At 42.7% G+C, this 24,890-nt stretch overlaps 1 protein-coding gene across 2 annotated transcripts in view; it reads right to left on the minus strand.

Moving 5' to 3' along the window:
• plin1 (perilipin 1) overlaps positions 1–1,743 on the minus strand; it is a 33,581-nt gene extending 31,838 nt beyond the window's left edge. The window contains exons 1-3 of one of the 2 annotated variants that reach the window (XM_021598342.3): positions 1,538–1,743; positions 1,307–1,367; positions 896–1,094 (exon numbers count right to left, since the gene is read on the minus strand). In XM_021598342.3, the coding sequence (XP_021454017.2) occupies positions 896–1,094; positions 1,307–1,348 (241 nt within the window). In that variant the 5' untranslated portion in view covers positions 1,349–1,367; positions 1,538–1,743. The remainder of the gene's footprint in view (positions 1–895; positions 1,095–1,306; positions 1,368–1,537) is intronic. The other variant, XM_021598341.3, reaches the window with a different exon arrangement.
• Between the last annotated feature and the right edge of the window lie 23,147 nt (positions 1,744–24,890).

The raw sequence follows: 24,890 nt of genomic DNA on the forward strand, positions 1-24,890 counted from the left end.
CTCTCTGAGACAGAATATCTGTGGCACACCTTAGTGACATGCAAGCTGCAATCTGCCTTGGTACTTTCATTATATTGCACTCATTACAACAGATCCTTTTTCCTCACTTGCCAATGGGTTGTGAGCAAAGTTGTAGTGCATTTCCAGATTCAAAACTTTCCTTCATTAAAATGTTTGTGAAGTAAGCTAGAACGTGAGACAATGAAATATTTAAATTGCCCAATTTATCATGAAATCTCAAAGTCTACTTATCACCAGAGAACAGTTTTGCAATTTGTGAATGTGAGTTCAGGACACAGAGTTCATCCAATATAAATTACATTTCACAACCAGGAAATGTAACATCCCCAGAGAGAGTTTCATGACAACTGTGTGTTCTCCCCATCAACAAGTAGAACATAGAAACAGTCAAACCAAGTCTTGTAGACCTGGCTCAGTCTACTAAACCTGGCTCTACTAAGAGCTGGCCCTAGCCCAGGCGTACGGCAGGACACATTTCAGTACTTCCACTGAACATTACACAAGTTCCCAGACTCAACAGCACAACGGATTTGTTGTCACTACAGATAATCAAACAAACAGCAAACACTCTCAGTGAGAATGAGCTCGTTTACTCCTTTTCATGTATTGCACTTCACAGCATCAACATGTATTGAAGGATTACTTTTGAGGTACTGCATGTTCAGGTTACTGTAGTAGATGGACATCACAATCAGGTAATGGTACTGCAGTGTGAAGCAGTATAGACTATTGTACTGTAGTAGCTGAACATATGGTTAATGAACTGATTACATAGCCTATCTATTTGTCTGGACTGGTGGCAGGGTGACTAACAATTTTTGCAGTGCAGCAATTGATGACAGTTAGCACTAAGGCAGGGAATCAGTGTGCTCACGCTGGGTCTCCAGTCGGTCGATGGCAGGCTGGATGCTCCACACTGCCAGACTGCTGGCAGTCCTGGCCCCCCTCTCATACACCCCACACACAGAGCAGAGGAGCGGGTGGGTCTGCTTGGTGCTAGTGTAGGTCCTCTCAATAACCTCATAGGTAGAGCTCACTGCAGGTAGGCTTAGGAGTCTGACAAACACATTGTCCTGAGAGACATGGAACAACAATTCACTCCTCAAGCTGAGACAGACATGCGCAACTCTGTCAATGTGCATACATACTGTAGTAGGCTACATATATACATAACTGTTATTATAGTCTGTCAGAGATTTACAGATGAGGGTTAGGATATTGTACTGTAGTGGAATTATGTTATCAGTGCATGAACATGTAGTTGTAAACTGTTTGGAAACCTTACCTTTTCCTGGGCTTTGGTGGATGCTGTTTTCTCTGGAGCCATTATGACTGATCAACTAGGCCTATGTGAATGACATAATGATGAATCATTGTTGCACCTGAAGCAAGTTTGGAACTACTACCAGCATATTGACTTGTAGAAACATTTTATATTGAATATATTATTAGGCTACTACTACAGAAGTAAACCAGCATTTTTTTTAAATCAAATGTAATATGAATAGAAACTAACCGTCTAGTGTTGAGTCCCGCTGAAGACCGTGGCACATTTAATTTGGTGAGGAACAGAAGAACTATACAGACACAACCTGGGGAAAAAGCCTGCTCATCACGCCCACTTAAAGGAGAAGTCTACCCAAAATCCAGAATTTCCCAAGTGGTTCCAAACCTTGAAACTATTTCAGTGGAGTTCCCCTCTCTCTCCCTGGATTGCAGAACTGAGACAGCTGCAAAAACAGGTCATGTGACTCGTGACATTCCTGGATGCAGTCCTCGCTCCTCTCCGTTGTCAGTGAATGCATGATTTACAAATCTGCAAACTGTTGGCAAAATCATTGTTTTATTGAATTCGTACGGCCAAATTTGCTATTTTTGTCAAAAGTACATTTGGTACTTTTCAACCAGATTTGTGATTATTTTCTATCATTATTTTATGTAGCCCTCATAGGGAAAACCCTACTCATTATATGCCAATATATGAAGCTGTCTTCAGTATCCTCACTACTTCCAACCCCCCCAAATCAAGCTGGAAATCAAGCTCCATATAAGGGCATATCGTGACATATCGTGACATTTCTAAATAGAAGGGTTTCCCCCATGAGGGCGCTCATGCACAGATTTTACCCATCTCCACTTCAGTGTCAGTCAGCTACCTAAAATAAAACATGTAATTATCGCAAATATTTAATGAGGAAAAGTCAACATTTTGTGACCCCAAAAAGTATTTTTAGACAAAAACAGCTCATTTCAATAAAACAATGTATTTGCTTACAGGGCGCAGATTTGTGAATCATGCATTCGTTGACAACAGAGCAGAGTGAGGCCTGCATCCAGCAATGTCACAAATCACGTGACCCCTTTTTTCAGCTGTTGAATGTGTTGTCTATGGAGAATTTGTAATTGTTCTATGTAATTATTGTTGGCTATTTTTATTGTATAATTTTACATGGAGCTCAGGCATTATGAAAGAAAAATGAAATATACTATTTGATCAAAACAAGAATACCATAACAGACTGTTAAGTGCTGTTGGAGTGTATGGAGTGTGAAAGAAGCAATAACTCAACTAACACTGCGTGTTGTCTGTCCCAGAATAAAATAATTTTATAGGCTCCAGTACCATCGTGTCCGTGCATGCTGATTAGTTGCCTTGGAATGGAGTCAGAACCAAAAGGTTACAATTGGTTACAATCGGATCAGCCGATTGCCTAGGGACATCTTCAGCAGTGCCGTGTATCCAGTGCATCACAAGTGGATTTCATTTCATTTTGGTGCCTTTCGTATTATAGGGAGTTCTCTCTGAATTCTCTGAATTTGTCTATTTGTTATTTTCAGAGTACATTTCTCAGTCATTTGAGTCATATTTTTAAACAGTCTCTCACCCAGCATTGAATAAAACAATTATTTTACACATTTTGGGATATTTTACTATTAATACCATGGCAGAAGGTATTGATAGAACCAGACCAGGTAAAGGTTATGGTGGCACTAGGCCCAAAGTCTTAGTGCACTTTGCTGACCCTAGCTCAGTCCTTGATTTACCAGATCTTGGAAACTACTGTGAATATGACACCGTACACTTCAACACCAGGCCCTCTAGTGACCCAGCTACAGAGTTAGGTGTGTTGATGGAGAAGTTAGGCGAGCACATTGGAGACTCAGTGACAGCCAGACTACTATTTGAGGGTGAATGTGGGAAAACAACGCAGCCCTCCAGATGTCACAGTGGCTCAGCCAACTCCAGCCCACAGGGTACAAACCTAGATATATCTCAGTTGAATGTAATCCTGAAATCTAATGCCAAGGATACACCAGTCTTCAGGGGGATGGGTCAGACAAGTGTGACTTTCTGGAATGGGTTGATGTGATGGGGATTGACGTGAAGAGAAGGAGTGTCCCATTAACCAGCCAGTCAGAGAAGAGGATGAGTAGGCTAAGGCATTCTGAAGCAGCACTATACCAGCAGGTAGCCTAGTAGTTAAGAGCATTGGGCCAGTAACTGAAAGGTTGCTGGATCAAATCCCTGAGTTGACTATGTGAAAAATCTGTTGGTGTCCTTGAGCAAGGCACTTAACTCTTGCTCTGGATAACAGTATCTGCTAAATGGCTAAAATATTTTTGTGTAAACAACAACAGTGCCCCTGAACAGGCATGCCATGTGTGTAAAGATACAGCACACACCACATTCTCCCACTGTCAGTCTAGTCGACTATGTTTCAGATGTCATTCCATAGGTCATGTTAGAGAGACTGCCATATAGCCGCATCTAAGACCCTGGCTGCCCGAGTGACGAGCCAGCCAGAATCCACCAGCTCAGGAAACCAGGTTGCCTGCATTCGGAGAGGAGAAGTGAAGGTAACAGTGAAAGATCCCTCAGTGAAGTACCTGATTACGAGTCAGTTTATTCATCACTTAATGAAATTTCCCAAGAGTCTCCCAAAGTAGTCTCCAGAACACACAGCCTGTTGATAGCTCATATAGCCTCTTTTACACGCCAGTCAAAATTAACAGTCAGATCACAGTCAATGCCATGTTGGATACCAACTCAATGGCCTGCACACTTCTGGGTAAATGAGATTAAGGGGGTACGGCAAACCAGTCAAATGAAAAGGGGATGTAGAGCCAGAGGTTATAATGTCAGTGTGTCATCTTGCGGATTTGTGATACACCCAGATGCTCATTACCTTGGCGCCAGCCCAGATGGGACGTTTTTTTTGACCCTGCCACAAATCCTCCTTTTGCCATGGTTCCACCTGTCTCCAGAGAGTGGCAGATACCGTCCTAAAGACATTAATGACACTCAGTTGTATCCTATGTACTCATTATGTTTTGCCTGTTCAAAGAGGTGTGTTTATGTTGTCCTTTGCTGAAACCAACTTGAATTATGTGCTGTGTGTGTTTGTCTTCTGAGGGAGTTTTCGAGACTTAGTGTTTGTTGTTTTCCCAGTGTTACTGTGATCCTTCCTTTACTGTGTCTCAAAAATGTTTTATGTTTATCCTTAAACGCTGATTCCTCGTCTGGTCTCTTCTCTGCACCTGGGTCCCAACCTCACCATGTCACAGCAAGCTTCAGCCCATCAACATCGACCCAGCAGAGATCACCCAGATCAAGAATGTTGTAACCCACCAAGGAGCACTGCTGGAGCGGCAGCAAGAACAACTCTTCCAGATATCAGAAACACTCTGGGCACTTACCGACTCCCTCTAACCACAGTCCAACCCCAACCCAGGAGGAGCCAATGCCCAAGTCTCATCACCCAGTGCTACAGGCGTCACCGTAGATCCTCAAGGGAACCTGCACAGGGAATCATCCCAGCCCCCTGAGCGGTATGACAGGCCCCCGGGAGGATGCAAGGGGTTCCTCACTCAGTGCTCTCTAATGTTCGAGCTACAGTCCTCCTCGTTCCACACCGATCAGGCCAAGATCGCCTACATAATCTCTCTACTCTCAGGCAAGGCCATGGCATGGGCAACAGCAGTGTGGGAACAGCAGCCACCATCCTGCAGCTCCATATTAGCCTTCACTGCGACAAAACTATGACTACCTAGTCGGCGGAAGAGAAGCGGCCAGCCGACTGTTCAACATCTGCCAAGGGGCCAGACCAGTGACTGACTTTGCCATTGAGTTCCGCACTCCCTCGCCGCCGAGAGTGGGTGGAATACACAGGCACTCGTCAAAGCTTTTCCACCGGTCAACGCTTTCCACCAGGGGTTGTTTAACTCTGTCAAGGATGAACTGGCCTCTCAGGAACTGGGAGAAGACCATTAGTCGCTGATAACGCTGGCAAACAGGATCGACAACTGCCTCTGAGAACGTATGAGACAGAGCTTTTTTGACACCACCCCAGTATCCCGGGTTCCTTAGCACCCCAAGCCCCCCGAACCCAGCATTGAGGAGCCCAATGCAGTTGGGACTTAAACATCTGAGTCGCACACGTCTGAGCCCATAGGAGTCTGACAGGCTCATGCGTGAAGGCTGCTGCCTCTACTGTGGAGGTATTGTCCATCTCCGTGCTACATGCACAGAGCTGACGGGAAACGCCAGGGCTCGCCAGGACAAGGGGAGACCCTGACATGCTGTGCAGTTACTCACCAGCTAACCAGTCACTGTCTGTCACTACCCACAACCCTCCACTGGGACAACCGTCAGCACCAGATTCAAGCTTTCGTGGACCCTGGGGTGATTTCATTGATCAAGCCTTCGCAAGAGAATTACAAATCCCGTGTGTGAAATCTCCCATCCATCGGCAGATTCAAGCCCTCGATGGGCTCCGATCAGGTGGAATGTCAGACCAAGCCCTTTCTACTGCAGGTTGGGGTGAATCACTCAGACTCTTAGTTTTCTTTTGATCACGGCTGCCGAGAACATCCTTATCCTAGGGTACAAGTGGCCAGCGCTACATAACCCACTACTCTCCTGGTCCACAGAACACCTACTACACCTACTGGAGTAAGGACTGCCAGGCTAAATGTCTATGATCCCCACCTAGAACCTTGCTGCGTCCCCCTGCATCCATTGAAGACCAAGTCTTCCCCTCTCTCCCTCCCCAATACTTCGACCTCCGGAAGGCCTTCAGTAAGAGGCAAGCCACCACCCTCACTCGGTAGTGCCCATACGACTGCGCAATGAAACTCAAACCCAGCTTCACCCCACCCCGGGTGGGGATCCCTGAAGATGCAGTCATGTACAATAAGGTGGTGCAGGTTTCTTCTTCATGTGCCTTTCTTTCCAAGCGGAACACAACTACAATGTGGGCAACCGGGAGCTCTTGGCAGTCAAGTGGGCTCTTGAGGGGTGGAGACACTGGTTAGAGGGGGCACCTCATCTTTTCGTGATCTGGACGGACCATAAAAACTTGGTCTCCATTCAAGAAGCCAGGAGGTTGATCGCTCGCCAGGCTAGGTGGGCTCTGTTTTTTTAACAGGTTCAACTTAACTCTAGCCTATCGCCCGGGATCCATGAATCAGAACGCAGATGTCCTATCCCACCAACACGATATCTCTAACGAGGAGAGTGACTCCGAGCCCATCATCCCCAGCTCTCGCATTGTGGCTCCTGTATTATAGAGTACAGTGCCTTGCGAAAGTATTCGGCCCCCTTGAACTTTGCGACCTTTTGCCACATTTCAGGCTTCAAACATAAAGATATAAAACTGTATTTTTTTGTGAAGAATCAACAACAAGTGGGACACAATCATGAAGTGGAACGACATTTATTGATGTCAAACATGTCAAACATGTCAAACACTGTCAAACATGGTGGTGGCAGCATCATGGTTTGGGCCTGCTTTTCTTCAGCAGGGACAGGGAAGATGGTTAAAATTGATGGGAAGATGGATGGAGCCAAATACAGGACCATTCTGGAAGAAAACCTGATGGAGTCTGCAAAAGACCTGAGACTGGGACGGAGATTTGTCTTCCAACAAGACAATGATCCAAAACATAAAGCAACATCTACAATGGAATGGTTCAAAAATAAACATATCCAGGTGTTAGAATGGCCAAGTCAAAGTCCAGACCTGAATCCAATCGAGAATCTGTGGAAAGAACTGAAAACTGCTGTTCACAAATGCTCTCCATCCAACCTCACTGAGCTCGAGCTGTTTTGCAAGGAGGAATGTCAGTCTCTCGATGTGCAAAACTGATAGAGACATACCCCAAGCGACTTATAGCTGTAATCGCAGCAAAAGGTGGCGCTAGAAAGTATTAACTTAAGGGGGCTGAATAATTTTGCACGCCCAATTTTTCAGTTTTTGATTTGTTAAAAAAGTTTTAAATATCCAATAAATGTCGTTCCACTTCCTGATTGTGTCCCACTTGTTGTTGATTCTTCACAAAAAAATACAGTTTTATATCTTTATGTTTGAAGCCTGAAATGTGGCAAAAGGTCGCAAAGTTCAAGGGGGCCGAATACTTTCGCAAGGCACTGTATAGAGACCATAGTATGACAAGCCCAGACCCGAGAACCTGACTGCGGCGGCGGTCCTACTAATAGTCATACTAATAGATTCCGCAATCAGCCCATTCTCAAGTGCTACAATGGGGACACTACTCTAAATTAACTGGGCATCCAGGGGTTAATCAGACACTGGGGTTGCTGAGGTTGAAATTCTGATGAACCAACATGATTTAGGATGTGAGATAATTTGTTACGGCCTGTTCCACCTGTGCCCAAAGCAAGTCCTCATGACAGTGACCGGCTGGGTTGCTACAACCTCTTTCCATCCCCAGCTTGCCCTGGTCCCACCTGTCCGTAGACTTTATCACAGGGTTACCTCCATCCCAAGGGTTTACCACTATCCTGGTGGTCGTTGATCGATTCTCCAAGGCAGTCCATTTTATTGCCTTACCCAGGTTTCCCTCAGCGAAGGAGACTGCTGATTTTTTTTATTTTTTTATTTTACCTTTATTTAACCAGGCAAGTCAGTTAAGAACAAATTCTTATTTTCAATGACGGCCTGGGAACAGTGGGTTAACTGCCTGTTCAGGGGCAGAACGACAGATTTGTACCTTGTCAGCTCGGGGGTTTGAACTCGCAACCTTCCGGTTACTAGTCCAACACTCTAACCACTAGGCTACCCTGCCGCCCCTGATATCATGATTACCCATGTCTTTCAACTACACAGACTTCCCCAGGACATTGTCATCGATCGTGGGCCCCAGTTCGCCGCACGGTATTGGAAAGCCTTCTGCTCCCTGTTGGGGGCAGTGGTCAGTCTCTGCTCTGGGTTCCACCCACAGAAAAATGGGAAATGGAGCAGGCCAACCAGGAGCTGGAGAAGTTCCTCTGCTATTCGTCTCCAACCAGGCCAGCAACTGGAGCAAGTTCCTCGTCTGGGTGGAGTATGCTCACAACACACTGCCAAACTCTGTCTCCGTTCAAGTGTCAGTTCGGGTTCGGCCTGTTCGGGGGTGCCATCAGCCGAGGCGTTCATTCGACGATATCGCACTAACTGGATCAGAGCGCAAATCCTCCTTGCTCCGCTCATCTGCCCGACACCAACACCAGACAAACCGGCACTGAAGGCCTCTTCTGCTCCTCCGGCCGGGTCAACGAGTGTGGCTGTCCACCCGTGATCTTCCCTTAAAGGTGGACTCGTGGAAGCTCGCTCCACGCTACATAGGACCATTCAAGATCCTGAATCGCATCAACCCGGTCACCTATCGTCTCCAGCTTCCCAGGTCTATGAGGGTCTATCCATCCTTCCATGTCTACCGTCTCAATCTGGTGAGGACCAGTCCCTTCTCTCCCCCCACACCTGCCCCTCGACTTGTTGTTGGTTGCCTGGCCTACACTGTCCGGTGTCTGTTGGAGGCTTGTCGGGTCTGAGGCACCCTGCAGTACCTGGTGGACTGGGAGGGCTACAGCGCTGAGAAGCGGGTGTGGGTGCCTGCCCGGGACATTGTTAAGGGAATTTTTATCAATGATGACTAAGTATGTTTACATTTCAATCAGGACTGACTAGTCCAAATGCCATTATGTACTGTACATATATGAATTTTCTCTCTTGCCCCCATTCCCAATTGTATATAATATAGTCAGGAGTTTAGTAACAATGACGGTCTGTTCCTTTGTACAAATGAATGAACTATCTCCAGATGGCAGGGACGGACTATCTCCAGACTGTCTAGAATGCTGATTTACAATGACTGACCTTGGCTTCAGGCGAGGAGGGAAGGCTCGAAAACTATAGGGCCTCTCTACTAGTGTCATGAAGAGATAGAACATTTGGAAAACGCTGACGTCATTTTCAGTTTATAACCTGTGGTAAAATGTGTATGTACCAGTACTCTCTTGAATTAAACGCTGTTACCTGACTTTTAAGACTGGTCTCGATCTATTTCATGCAAAATGATAAATTTACAACTTAGTATGAAATAGATAGAGTGTGAATTTGGTTTTGGCTACAAAACATATAGGAATTTAGAATTCCTCTAACAGACATCCAGGATCCGGGACTCATTCGGGACTTTAACCAACTACGTGGTGGTCGCCCTGGCTCTGCGGCTAGAGCCACTCCTAGAATGGGGCGTATTGTCATGGTTCCACCTGTCACCAGAAGGCAGCAGAAACCATCCTAGAGACATTAGCAACACCCAGGTGGGTCCTATTAACTCATTATGATTTCCCTGTTAAAAGAGGTGTGTTTTCTGTTGTCCTTTGTTGGAGCTTTAGTTATGTGCCATGTGCGTTTGTGTCCTGAGTGAGTTTCCAGACATAGTGCTTGCTGTTTTCCCAGTGTTACTGTGATCCTTCGTTACCGTGTCTCAGTAAAGTATTATGTTTATCCTTAATTGCTGATTCCTCGTCTGGTCTCTTCTCTGCATCTGGGTCCAACCTCACCCTCTGACACCTTTTGATCTCTCAGAAGTTAAAGTGGCACTATGTAAGTTTGTGTTTCCGGGTGTTTTTGGAGACCTGTCCTGCTAGAATGCTGTATTTTTTCTAGATTAGAACTCAATTTCCCAGAAATCCCAACTCTCATAGAAGGCTGGGAATGACATGATATATCAACATCCGCTCTAAACAGCTACATTCAAAATTTAATAGAAAATCAATCGATTCAATCTTATAATGTCTTTAGAACAGGTAATGTGATATATTGGCTATAAATCTTGTTGATATATTGAAATAAAGTGTTTATGTTGTTAGCCAGAAAATTAACAATGTAAGGTGAGCTACATTGTTATCTTCTTGATGCACCCATCCCGTTAGCGGGATAATTTTTGTCAACATCCGCTAAATTGTAGAGCGCTAAATTCAAATTAAATTACTTAAAATATTTAATCTTCATGAAATCAGAAGTGCAATATAGCAAAACACATTTTAGCTTGTTGTTAAAACATTATAGCTGTCTGATGTTAGCTAACGGCCTTACCGTGAATTTTTCTGTCTGGTAAAAGATTGGATTTCAATCTGACGATAGCTGGCAAGCTAAGTTGGTAGTTCCTTTAGCTAGCTATCACACTTGTGGAAAAAAGTTGAGTAAAATAATACATTTTGATTTTCAAAGAGTTGCATTCACAGAAAATAATGTGAGGGAAAATGTTGTTGTCTGAATAACTATAGCATTGAATTATACACAGCACCTCCTATCACTCTCTTTGTTTATGCAGGTGGCTGTGACCTCAGATGTCCGACCAATTGCAGTATGTCCAGAACATTGTTCTGGGAGCAAAAAGCAGTATCTCAGTATCAAGGTCTCTGCTTTGAGAGAAGAAGCCTCGTCAGTCACATGCAGGAACCAACATTCATAATGAATAATGAATCATGTAAATCATGCTTATATGACTTGTTTATATGGCAGCATATGAGGACTAAGAGGGAACACCCTTTTCAGAGTTTTCATCAAGCTTGGATTGAGTGTGAACCTCTCCAGCCGTACTAATAAATATTGATTAATTTATATTGAGTTTGAGTCATTAGTGATTAATTTCCACAACAATAGCTTGGCTTTGGTTTGCTTGGTAATGTTAGTCCTTTGCCCTTCTGACTCCTTGCATTCTTGAGAGCTAGCTAATAGTCCTCCTTAGCTAGCTAACTATATTCAGTGCATTCGGAAAGTATTCAGACCCCTTCACTTATTCCACAGTTTGTTACGTTACAGCCTTATCCTAGAATGGATTAAATACATTGTTTTCCTAATCAAGCTACAGACAATACCCCACAATGCCAAAGTGAAAACAGGATCACCATTTTTGGGCTAACGTATAAAAAATAAAACAGAAACACCCGAGTTAGATAAGTATTCAGACCCTTTGCTATGAGACTCGAAATTGAGCTCAGGTGCATCCTGTTTCCATTGATCATCCTTGAGATATTTATACAACTTGATTGAAGTCCACCTGTGGCAAATTCAATTGATTGGACATGATTTGGAAAGGCACCCAGCTGTATATATAAGGTCCCACAGTTGACTGCATGTCAGAGCAAAAACCAAGCCATGAGGTTGAAGGAAATGCCCGTAAAGCTCCGAGACAGGATTGTGTCGAGGCACAGATCTGGGGAAGGGTACCAAAAAATGTCTGCAGCATTGAAGGTCCCCAAGAACACAGCGGCCTCCATCATTCTTAAATGAAAGTAGTTTGGAACCACCAAGACTCTTCCTAGAGCTGGTCGCCAGGCCAAACTGAGAAATCAAGAATCCAAGAATCCATTGGTCACTGACAGAGCTCCAGAGTTCCTCTGTGGAGATGGGAGAACCTTCCAGAAGGACAAACCGTCTCTGCAGCACTCCACAAATCAGGCCTTTATGGCAGAGTGGCCAGACAGAAACCACTCGTCAGTAAAAGGCACATGACAGCCCGCTTGGAGTTGGCCAAAAGGCACCTACAGGACTCACAGACAATGAGAAACAAGATGATCTGGTCTGATCAAACCAAGATTGAACTCTTTGGCCTGAATGCCAAGAGTCACGTCTGGAGTAAACCAGGCACCGCTCATCACCTAGCCAATACCATCCCTATGGTGAAGCATGGTGGTGGCAGCATTATGTTTTCAGTGGCAGCGACTGAGAGGCGTGTTAGGATCAGGGAAAAATGAACGGAGAAAAGTACAGAAAGATCCTTGATGATAACCTACATTGGAGCATTCAGGACTTCAGACTGGGGTGAAGGTTCACCTTCCAACAGAACAACGACGCTAAATACACAGCCAAGACAACACAGGAGTGGCTTTGGGACGAGTCTCTGAATATTCTTGAGTGGCCCAGCCAGAGCCCGAACTTGAACGCGATCAAACATCTCTGGAGAGACCTGAAAATAGCTGTGAAGCGACACTCTCCATCCAAACTGACAGAGAGGATCTGCAGAGAAAAATGGGAGAACTCAGGAGTACCAGGACAAATCGAGGCTGTAATCACTGCCAAAGGTGCTTCAACAAAGTACTGAGTAAGGGGTCTGAATACTTATGTAAATATGATATTTAAGTTTTTTTATTTTTAAAACATTTTAAAAAATGTCTAAATACCTGTTTTTGCTTCATCATTATGGTGGATTGTGTGTAGGTTGATGAGGAAAGAAGGTATTTAGTACATTTTAGAAAAATGCTGTAACGTAACAAGATGAGGAAAAAGTGAATGGGTCTGAATACTTTCCGAATGCACTGTAGTTAGACAAAAAAACAATTGAAAGTACATGTGCCTGATATTTATCACCAAGTACTGTATATTTGCATAACAATTGAACACTTTCCACTGCACAGCAATATTCTTCATTGGTATCCCAATTAGGAATAATATTCCTTGATATCATTGTAAATAGTTGTTTGTGATTTTGTACTCGTTCTGGGCAATAGAGGGTCAGTATTTTACCAGATCAGGAGTTCATAGGAATGTTATTTTGTCTTATTTGTCTTGTCATTTTTGCACAACTGTTTTAGCTTCTTTTTTTCTCATTTTCAGAAGGACACAGGGACTATCTTGTAAAATGTCCATAATAAACATTTATTTGACCTCATCAGTGTACAGACATTTGTTTACATTTTTATTAACTTCAGTTAATTTTAGTAAATACTTTCTTAACACTTCTTTTTCTTAAAACTGCCTTGTTGGTTAAGGGCTTGTAAGTAAGCAATTCACTCTAAGGTCTCAAAAAATTGGATTTGATTTTGACTTATTCATACCGTATTTACACCAGGTTAGTCATCCCTATTCCTGACATCTCCAGTATGTTAGGTTATTTGGAATTAAAACCTTCAGGAGCACAGATGTCCATGAAGAGAGTAGTTCAGTAAATAGTTATAAAACCTTTTGAAAGTTCACTAATGATTTTTATATGCTAGATAAGGAATGCAAAAATGTGTTTCTCCCACAAGTTTATTGTTGCCCACACAAACGTATCTTATTTACATATGATTCACACATATGATTGTTGTCCCCCCTGTTAACAAATCTTCTGAGTATTTTCACACTTCCCCACACTTCAGGTCCTCCCATGTTCAAAGGAGTGCTGCAGGGGGGCATCTGTGTTAGCTCCTTGAAGCTATACTTCAGGCCATGTCCTTAGGAATAGAGATGAGATAATCAGAGGCAGCATTGATCTTGCCACATAGACATTTCTGAAAACATATATTGTGTTAGAACATTAGTTGTTATTTTTACACATACCTCTCCTCTGTGGAGCCTGCATCAGCTCAGCCTGCATCAGCTCAGCCTGCATCAGCTCAGCCATTGATGGTGCTGGTACTTCAGGGAGTAAACCTAGTCATCTTGACTCATCTGGTCTCAGGATCCTGCTCCTTGGTAGCCCTGATTGAACCCCTAGTCTTCTCATCATCACTGCTCTCTGGAGTTTCGGGATGTACATTTCAAAGCGTAGACACTCCACATTCTAGACTTTTTGTTGTAGAGTTTCCTGTAGCTGAAAGATAGATTAATATGTGGTTAATATTTTGTCTATAGAATATCATTAATATCAGCGAATATTATCTGTCAAAATATATTGTATTGTATTGAGTTCTTATAATGGACATATTTTTGTTTTCTACATCATGCAAATATTTTTCACAAGTGAGACAATAACAAAGACATACATCTTCTTGCCCTCCACATTCTCCATGGACGGCCGATGGTTGTGATGGTTGTGACAGACTTGCCTTTAATGACCATTAGTCTTTGATTTCCAGGGCAAATATATTCAGTTTAGTAAGTCTTCTTTGGATCATTGGAAAAGGAGGATATTCGGCAGAATTAATAACTCTTTATCACCTAAAGTTGAGGCACTGATAATTTTCAGCCAACATGCATTCAAGACAATTTGGGTCAGTGCCTGATACGCCGAAGATCCCTGCTGCATCCAATCTTTGTTGCGGTTCTCCTCCAGATTGTCATGCTGGAGGAGCAAAAGGCCCATTTGTGTTAACTGACTACGTGATGCAAAACACCCCTCCACAGATTCTGAAATGAATTGAGAATGCTTAATTTAAAGCATTACAACCTCAACTATGTAGAGTAAAAATCTTATGCCACTTGTTTGGGAGGCAGTCATCCCATCCAGAACAACGTTTCAATTGGTATAAACTAAGACAAGCTTCGATGTCTACTAAACAATATACTGTATAACTGGAGGTGTTTCTTGGATGACATTGATATCAATTTATGTTAGTGCGAGTAATGTGTTGCTTCAGACAATGCTCAGATGTACAGTTGAAGTCGGAAGCTTACATACACCTTAGCCAAATACATTTCAACTCAGTTTTTCGCAATTCCTGACATATAATCCTAGGAAAAATTCCCTTTCTTAGGTCAGTTAGGATCACCACTTTATTTTAAGAATGTGAAATGTCAGAATAATAGTAGAGATAATTATTTATTTCAGCTTGTATTTCTTTCATCACATTCCCATTGGGTCAGAAGTTGACATGCACTTAATTAGTATTTGGTAGCATTGCCTTTAAATTGTTTAACTTGGGTCAAACGTTTCAGGTAGCCTTCCACAAGCTTCCCACAATAAGTTGGGTGAATTTTGACCCATTCCTCATGACAGAGCTGGTGTAACTGAGTCAGGTTTGTAGGCCTCCTTACTCGAACACGCTTTTCAGTTCTGCCCACAAATCTTCTATAGGATTGAGGTCAGGGCTTTATGATGGCCACTCCAATACCTTGACTTTGTTGTCCTTAAGCCATTTTGCCAAAACGTTGGAAGTACACATGGGGTCGTTGTCCATTTGGAAGACCCATTTGCGACCAAGCTTTAACTTCCTGACTGATGTCCTGAGATGTTGCTTCAATATATCCACATCATTTTCCTACCTCATGATGCCATCTATTTTGTGAAGTGCACCAGTCCTTCCTGCAGGAAAGCACACCCACAGCATGATGCTGCCACCCTCGTGCCTCACAGTTGGGATGGTGTTCTTTGGCTTGCAAGCGTCCCCCTTTTTCCTCCAAACATAACTATGGTCATTATGGCCAAACAGTTCTATTTTTGTTTCATCAGACCAGAGGACATTTCTCCAACTTTGTCCACATGTACAGTTGCAAACCGTAGTCTGGCTTTTTTTTATGGCGGTTTTGGAGCAATGGCTTCTTCCTTGCTGAGGGGCCTTTCAGGTATGTCAATATAGGACTCGATTTACTGTGGATATAGATACTTTTGTACCTGTTTCCTCCAGCATCTTCAAATCAAATCAAATCAAAGTGTATTTGTCACGTGCGCCGAATACAACAAGTGTAGGTAGACCTTACAGTGAAATGCTTACTTACAGGCTCTAACCAATTGTCACGCCCTGACCTGAGTATTCTTTGTTTTTTAAATATATGTTGGTTAGGTCAGGGTGTGACGAGGGTGGTATGTGTGTTTTTTCTCATCTAGTGTTTTTGTACTGTCTAGGGGTTTTGTAGATTTATGGGGTTGTTTCCATCTAGGTGTTTATGTAGGTCTATGGTTGCCTAGATTGGTTCTCAATTAGAGACAGGTGTTTATCGTTGTCTCTGATTGGGAACCATATTTAGGCAGCCATCTCCTTTGGGTATTTTGTGGGTTATTGTCTATGTTATACGTTAGCACATTGTTTCATTAGCAGTCACGGTCGTCTTATCGGTTTGTTTAAGTGTTCTTTGTGTTCTTCCTTTATTAATAAAGAAGAATGTATTCTAACCACGCTGCACTTTGGTCTACTCCATACGACGATCGTGACACCAATAGTGCGGTAAAAATGTGTGTGTGTGTGCGTAGGTAAGTAAAGAAATAAAACAACAGTAAAAAGACATTTGAAAATAACAATAGCAAGGCTATATACAGACACCGGTTAGTCAGGCTTATCGAGGTAGTATGTACATGTAGGTATGGTTAAAGTGACTATGCCTATATGATGAACAGAGAGTATCAGTAGCGTAAAAATAGGGGCATTACTTGCTGTTTGGGGTTTTAGGCTTGGTTTCTGTACAGCACTTTGAGATATCAGCTGATGAATGAAGGGCTATATAAATTAATTTGATTTGATGGCTTTGGGGGTAAAAACTGTTGGGAAGCCTTTTTGTCCTAGACTTGGCACTCCGGTACTGCTTACCATGCGATAGTAGAGAACAGTCTATGACTGGGGGTGGTTGGGGTCTTTGACAATTTTTAGGGCCTTCCTGTGACACCACCTGGTGTAGAGGTCCTGGATGGCAGGCAGCTTTGCCCCAGTGATGTACTGGGCCGTACGCACTACCCTCTGTAGTGCCTTGCGGTTGGAGGCTGAGCAGTTGCAGTACCAGGCAGTGATGCAGCCATACTCTTGATGTTGCAGCTGTAGAACCTTCTGAGGATCTGAGGACCCATGCCAAATCGTTTTTGTTTCCTGTGGGGAAATAGGCTTTGTCGTGCCTTCTTCACGACTGTTTAGGTCATTGCTGTGCTCTGTTTTTATTTACAGTAGTGATGGACAGCTGGAGGCATTTTGAAAACAGGTTTTCACAAGTGTACTGTAGCAGGTGTAGCCCATCATGCAAACAACAGTTCCTATTAGCAGGACAATAGACTCTTCACACCTACAGTAGCCGGGCTATGAAAATCCCCCAATTTGGTTTGGGTCATTGTCTGCATTTGGAGAAGAAAAAAATACATTTAGCCTAAAAGCTAACATTATGTTCAATAAATCTAATCAAAAACTAGAAATATACAGTGCCTTGCGAAAGTATTCGCCCCCCTTGAACTTTGCGACCTTTTGCCACATTTCAGGCTTCAAACATAAAGATATAAAACTGTATTTTTTTTGTGAAGAATCAACAACAATCAACAAACAAACAATGGGACACAATCATGAAGTGGAACGACATTTATTGGATATTTCAAACTTTTTTAACAAATCAAAAACTGAAAAATTGGGCGTGCAAAATTATTCAGCCCCCTTGTAGCGCCACCTTTTGCTGCGATTACAGCTGTAAGTCGCTTGGGGTATGTCTATCAGTTTTGCACATCGAAAGACTGACATATTTTCCCATTCCTCCTTGCAAAACAGCTCGAGCTCAGTGAGGTTGGATGGAGAGCATTTGTGAACAGCAGTTTTCAGTTCTTTCTACAGATTCTCGATTGGATTCAGGTCTGGACTTTGACTTGGCCATTCTAACACCTGGATATGTTTATTTTTGAACCATTCCATTGTAGATTTTGCTTTATGTTTTGGATCATTGTCTTGTTGGAAGACAAATCTCCGTCCCAGTCTCAGGTCTTTTGCAGACTCCATCAGGTTTTCTTCCAGAATGGTCCTGTATTTGGCTCCATCCATCTTCCCATCAATTTTAACCATCTTCCCTGTCCCTGCTGAAGAAAAGCAGGCCCAAACCATGATGCTGCCACCACCATGTTTGACAGTGGGGATGGTGTGTTCAGCTGTGTTGCTTTTACGCCAAACATAACGCTTTGCATTGTTGCCAAAAAGTTCAATTTTGGTTTCATCTGACCAGAGCACCTTCTTCCACATGTTTGGTGTGTCTCCCAGGTGGCTTGTGGCAAACTTTAAACAACACTTTTTATGGATATCTTTAAGAAATGGCTTTGCCACTCTTCCATAAAGGCCAGATTTGTGCAATATACGACTGATTGTTGTCCTATGGACAGAGTCTCCCACCTCAGCTGTAGATCTCTGCAGTTCATCCAGAGTGATCATGGGCCTCTTGGCTGCATCTCTGATCAGTCTTCTCCTTGTATGAGCTGAAAGTTTAGAGGGACGGCCAGGTCTTGGTAGATTTGCAGTGGTCTGATACTCCTTCCATTTCAATATTATCGCTTGCACAGTACTCCTTGGGATGTTTAAAGCTTGGGAAATCTTTTTGTATCCAAAACCGGTTTTAAACTTCTTCACAACAGTATCTCGGACCTGCCTGGTGTGTTCCTTGTTCTTCATGATGCTCTCTGCGCTTTTAACGGACCTCTGAGACTATCACAGTGCAGGTGCATTTATACGGAGATTTGATTACACACAGGTGGATTGTATTTATCATCACTAGTCATTTAGGTCAACATTGGATCATTCAGAGATCCTCACTGAACTTCTGGAGAGAGTTTGCTGCACTGAAAGTAAAGGGGCTGAATAATTTTGCACGCCCAATTTTTCAGTTTTTGATTTGTTAAAAAAGTTTGAAATATCCAATAAATGTCGTTCCACTTCATGATTGTGTCCCACTTGTTGTTGATTCTTCACAAAAAAATAAAGTTTTATATCTTTATGTTTGAAGCCTGAAATGTGGCAAAAGGTCGCAAAGTTCAAGGGGGCCGAATACTTTCGCAAGGCACTGTACATGGAAATAGGCCTAAACATAACAAAATATTGCTATAATCCTACCTACGATGTGGTCCCAGAAACACCTCTCTGACATAGGGTCCGGAATGTCTCTTGATGATTTCTTCCTCAAAGAAATCTTGAGCCATGATACCTGAAAAAGGAGGCAACAGTGAATTAGTGTTGAACACATAGCAGTCTGTGAGGTGTAGGCTACAATATTTTATGTACCTTTTGCTTTGTAAATAGCTAAACATACCATCAAAAATCAAATATGGGCCTGGTCCCTGGAGAGAAATTGCCACCCACACATGGAGTTTGAGCGGATGCTTGGGACTCGGCTTGCTTGATCTACTTCCTTTTGTCTGTAGCAATTTTGAGCAAATTGCTCAAGGGGCAAGGTTGATTCGTATGTGAAGATGGTGTCATTGAATGTCTCGCTAGCTTTGATCCATGCATGGGCCTGCATAACATGAAGTTCTTTGTTTGTCAGACAAATCATTGGGTCAAAACTACAGAACAGTACAAAATGAGAGAACACATGGTTATTGTTCTGATAAAATAAATATATATACTGTATATGAATAAGAATAATAGTGAAGACATCAAAACTATGAAATAACACATGGATAGTAATCATATAGTAAACAAAAAGGTGTTAAACAAATAATAATATATTTTATTTGAGATTCTTCAAAGTAGCCACCCTTTGCCTTGATGACAGCTTTGCACACTCTTGACATTATCTCACCCAGCTTCACCTGGAATGCTTTTCCAAAGTCTTGAAGGAGTTCTCACATATGCTGAGCACTTGTTGGCTGCTTTTCCTTCACTTTGTGGTCCGACTCATCCCTAAACATCTCAATTGGGTTGAGGTCGGGATTGTGCAAGCCAGGTCATCTGATGCAGCACTCCATCACTCTCCCACTTGGTAAAATAGTCCTTACACAGCCTGGAGGTGTGTTGGGTCACTGTCCTGTTGAAAAACAAATTATAGTCCCACTAAGCCCAAAACAGATGGGATGGCGTAGCGTATTGATACAAAATGCTGTGGTAGCCATGCTGGTTAAGTGCACCTTGAATTCTAAATAAATCACAGACAGTGTCACCAGCAAAGCACACCCACACCATCACACTACCTCCATGCTTTACGGTGGGAAATACACATGCGGAGATCATTCATTCACCCACACCGCGTCTCACAAAGACACAGCCGTTAGAACCAAAAATCTCAAATTTGGACTCATCAGACCAAAGGACAAATTTCTACCTGTCTAATGTCCATTGCTCATGTTTCTTTGGCCCAGGAAAGTCTCTTCTTCTTATTGGTGTCCTTTAGTAGTGGTTTCTTTGCAGCAATTTGACCACAAAGGCCTGATTTACACAGTCTCCTCTGAACAGTTGATGTTGAGATGTGTCTGTTACTTGAACTCTGAAGTATTTATTTGGGCTGCGATTTATGAGGCTGGTAACTCTAATGAACTTATCCTCTGCAGCAGAGGTAACTTTGGGTCTTCCATTCCTGTGGTAGTCCTAATGAGAGCCAGTTTCGTCATAGCTCTTGATGGTTTTTGCAACTGCACTTGAAGAAACTTTCAAATTTCTTGACTGACATTCATGTCTTAAAGTAATGATGGACTGTCATTTCTCTTTGCTTATTTGAGCTGTTCTTGCCATAATATGGACTTGGTCTTTTACCAAATAGGGCTATCTTCTGTATACCCGACTCCCTTCACAACACAACTGATTTGCTCAAACGCATTCAGAAGGAAAGAAATTCCACAACTTAACTTTTAAGAAGGCACACCTGGTAATTTAAATGCATTCCAGATGACTACGTCATGAAGCTGGTTGAGAGAATTCCAAGAGTGTGGAAAGCTGTCATCAAGGCAAAGGGTGAATATTTGAAATATATTTTGATTTGTTTAACACTTTTTTGGTTACTACATGATTCCATGTGTTCTTTCATAGTTTTGATGTCTTCACTATTATTCTACAAAGTAAAAAAATATAAAAAATTAAGAAAAATCCTTGAATGAGTAGGTGTTCTAAAACCTTTGACCGGTAGTGTGTATATGTGTATATATATATATATATATTGTCTTACCGAGCCTTTAAATAAGTCCACACAACTTTCTTCAACTGTCTTCTGACTGTGATTAGAGCGATGTAGATGTTGTGCCGTGATGCCCCGTAGATTACAGATGGCCTTTGCCGAGCGCTCGTCATCTTCATCCATTAGTGAGTCGTTCACTGGAAACGGAATACAATGTAAAACTGTGCAGCAGTAAATACCAGCAGTCAATTTATTTAAGCAATATTTTTTGCATTTTTAGGCCTACTTTACAGTATTGTTGTAGCCTACTGTACCTGTTAATTTTCCCGAGGTTTCACGTTCGGCGTAACACAGGAATCTGATGATTGTGTTTTCAAATAGCACTGTCCCGTGACCAAGATCCCAAAGTCCACCAGTATTTTTGAAATGTCTCCAGTAGATTTTCCATTCCTCCTGAAAGCACTAATCTCCTCACTTAAATGAATAGAGATCCTGGTCATGGTGCTACAGTATGTTGTTTCAGCATATTCAACGTGAGGACAATCAGTGATCTGCTGTATACTTATGGCCTATTGTAACCTGAAAGTCACACCTTTCCAGTACTCCTCATCCCGCCCCAAACTCCACCCTTAACACAGTTACCATTCAAAACGAGCTGTTTATCTAAACAAAAAATAAGCTATTACAGTAGTTCTTCCTTTAAAAGTTGTGGCGTTCTGCAGCACAGCTTGCGGGGGGCTACAGAATTCTATGGCACGTTGTTTAAGTGTCAGCCATTGTTCCCAGAATTATACAATTTACCATAATCTGCCACCATCTACCACAAACAGTCGTGGCATAAGCTCAAAACTTTTAAAGGAAGAACCACTGTAGCAGGACAATATATATTGGTCATATTGGTCATGGCTTCCATGTGGCGCAGTGGTCTAAGGCACTGCAGCTCAGTGCAAGAGGCATCACTACAGTCCCTGGTTTTAATCCAGGCTGTATCACATCTGACCGTGATTGGGCGTCCTATAGGGTGGTGCACATTGGCCCAGCGTCGTTCGGGTTAGGGGATGGTTTGGCCATCCAGGATGTCCTTGTCCAAAAAAATAGGCATGGTGGGCTTTTGGTTTCTCTCCCTCTAAAAACAGAAATAAAAATGCTGGCCTTATCAGCCATATGCTCGATATGTCAGGCTTGAATAAGTCCCATATGACACCATTTCATCCTATGGGACGGCTGCACTGGGCACTTTAATCAGACGTTGGACAACATGATTAAAGCCCTCCCACCCAGCCCAAAACAGAACTGATCCCAGATGCTTCAAATGCTTATCTTCATGTATAACTGCACTGCCCACGAAACAACCGGCTTTCCACCATTCTACTCTATGTTTGGCAAAGTTCCCTGCCCTGCATTCCTGTTGATGTGGTTTTCAAGAATGTCCTGATGGAAATAGGAGAAGTGACTTACCCAAAGCACATAGAATCTCTCCAGAAGGACCTGAGGAAAGTGATCGCCTTCACTGAAGCTCACACCATTAGAGAGCAGAAACATCAGGCAGATGTGAATAATAAGAGAGCAAAAGGATCCAGGATCAAGACCGGTGACAAGGTGCTCATGGCTAAGAAGGGAGAGCGTAGTTATTGGAAGGTTGCAGACAAATGGGAGAGTGTCTACATTGTGGTGGATTGCAAATCACAGACTCACATCTACAAGAACGGGAACCCTGAGACTGGACAGTTGAAAGTAGTTCATCGCAATCTCCTGCACTGTGTCAACTTCCTGCCCCTGTCCTGTGAGTCAGAAGATGACGGTGAAGCCCTGAGAGTGATGTCTGGGGAAGATGCTGATGATTCCAAAGATTATTCTGAGGATGCAGCAAGTTCTGACAAGGAGGATTCTGAAGCTGATGTATGTTCCCCGGATGGTGATCGCCAGGATGAGGAACTCTCTCAGAATGGATTGGATGACCTGGAGACAAGCTCGCTCAGAGACCATATAGAAATAGAAGGAATATCAAGTGAAGAACAGGAAACCGTACTGCCCGAATATGAAGAATATCGGAACTTGTTGAAATGTCAGATGATGGACAAGAACCAGTCCAGAAACAGAACAAAGCAAGGTCAGAGATGGGACCTGTTGACGAAGAAGAGTCTAATACCCCTGGCCCCGCTGTAACTAGGTCCAGAGTTGGCAGACTCATAAAGCCAGTCTCATTTACTCATAAAGCCACCCGATGTCACAGCAAGGCCAAAAGGATCATCAAGGACAACAACCACCCGAGCCACTGCCTGTTCACCCCGCTATCATCCAGAAGGCGAGGTCAGTTAACGTGCATCAAAGCTTGCACTGAGAGTCAAAAAACAGCTTCTATCGCAAGGCCATCAGACTGTTAAACAGCCATAACTAACATAGAGAGGCTGCTGCCAACATACATACCCAAATCACTGGCCACTTTAATAAATGGATTTAATAAAGGTATCACTAGTCACTTTAAATAACGCCACTTTAGTCATGTTTACGTATCCTACATATGTATATACTGTACTTCGTACCATTTACTGCATCTTGCCTATGCCGCATGGCCATCGCTCATCCATATATTTGTATGTACATATTCTTATTCCATCCCTTTACATTTGTGTGTATAAGGCAGTTTTTGTGAATTTGTTAGATTACTTGTTAGATATTACTGCACTGTCTGAACTAGAAACACAAGCATTTTGCTACACTCGCATTAACATCAGCTAACCATGTGTATGTGACATAAAATTTGATTTGATTTTGATTTGAAATACATGCCTGCTAGCATCAGAAAACAAATCAGTTTAACATCCATAATACATTCCAGTTATCTCCTTCAATCTCCTTGACATTTTAATGCACATGCGGGCTGATCAACAGTGCTACTAAACTAACAACTCTGCCATGTGTTGGGTACCTGTGTGAAGATAGCCCCAATAAGGATTATCCACAATAGTGGAATTTCTTTGGTTCACCTTCAAAATAAAAGTCCCATATTGAAAGTGATTCAAACTGATACAAATAGTGGAATCATGCCATATTTGGACTAGATAATTCTAAACAAGTTCAGGACATTGAACAGCCCTTAGCCATGGTATATCGGCCATGGCTATATGGTATATCGGCCACGGCCATGGTATAATGTTGTATAATAATGTTGCATAATCACCTTCCGGTGTAAAAACCATGGAAATTAAAAACAAAAAATATGTTTTAAGTGAGAATAGGCAATGGTCTGAAGCTGAAGAATTAAGAAAAATCACAAGTACCACAATGCCTATTCCATCCATGCTCTATCAAGGTTTTTCAGCACACAGCTTTGACCAACTACAGTAGCTATGTTGGTGTTGTACTTCAAACTATGTGTAGGCAGGTTGCTTAGGATTCAAACCTTTTAAAACAGCCCAATTCATACTGAGGGATAATGGACTTTACAGTGTTCTGCTATTCAAATAATGTCTCAAGTTGCTTGCTGACTGCAGGAATGTCCACCAGAGCTGTTGCCAGATAAATTAATGTTAATTTCTCTACCATAAGCCACATACAATGTCGTTTTAGAGAATTTGTCAGTGTGCCTCACAACTGCAAACCACATGTAACCATGCCAGCCGAGGACCTCCACATCCGGCTTCTTCACCTGCGGGATCGTCTGAGACCAGCCACCCGGACAGCTGATGAAACTGAAGAGTATTTCTGTCTGTAATAAAGCCCTTTTGTGGGGAAAAACTCATTCTGATTGGCTAGGCCTGGCTCCCAAAACAGCTGATGAAACTGAAGAGTGGGCCTATGCCCCCCCATGGCATACAGCTATCGTCAGGCAATCGCATTTCTTAAATCGTTTCAGGTTAAATTCCAGCTAAACTTGGAGAGGTCTGTAAACCTGGAGAGGCCTAACTACTTACAAAAAGCGTGCTTCCAACGAAGAGCTACTAAAGTAAGTAAATAGCCATATTATACTAAAAGATACAAGTTAATTTTGTCAAACTTGTGAGGCTCTCCATGCTCATTGTTGTCATAAAGAGGAGACCAAGGTGCAGCGTGGTAAGCGTACATAGTTCTTTAATTAAAGAAAGACCACTGAACAAACTTTCAAAAC

This window comes from Oncorhynchus mykiss, chromosome 1, assembly GCF_057628025.1.
Source record: "Oncorhynchus mykiss isolate SJ-2025 chromosome 1, ASM5762802v1, whole genome shotgun sequence".
NCBI classification, from domain to species: domain Eukaryota; kingdom Metazoa; phylum Chordata; class Actinopteri; order Salmoniformes; family Salmonidae; genus Oncorhynchus; species Oncorhynchus mykiss.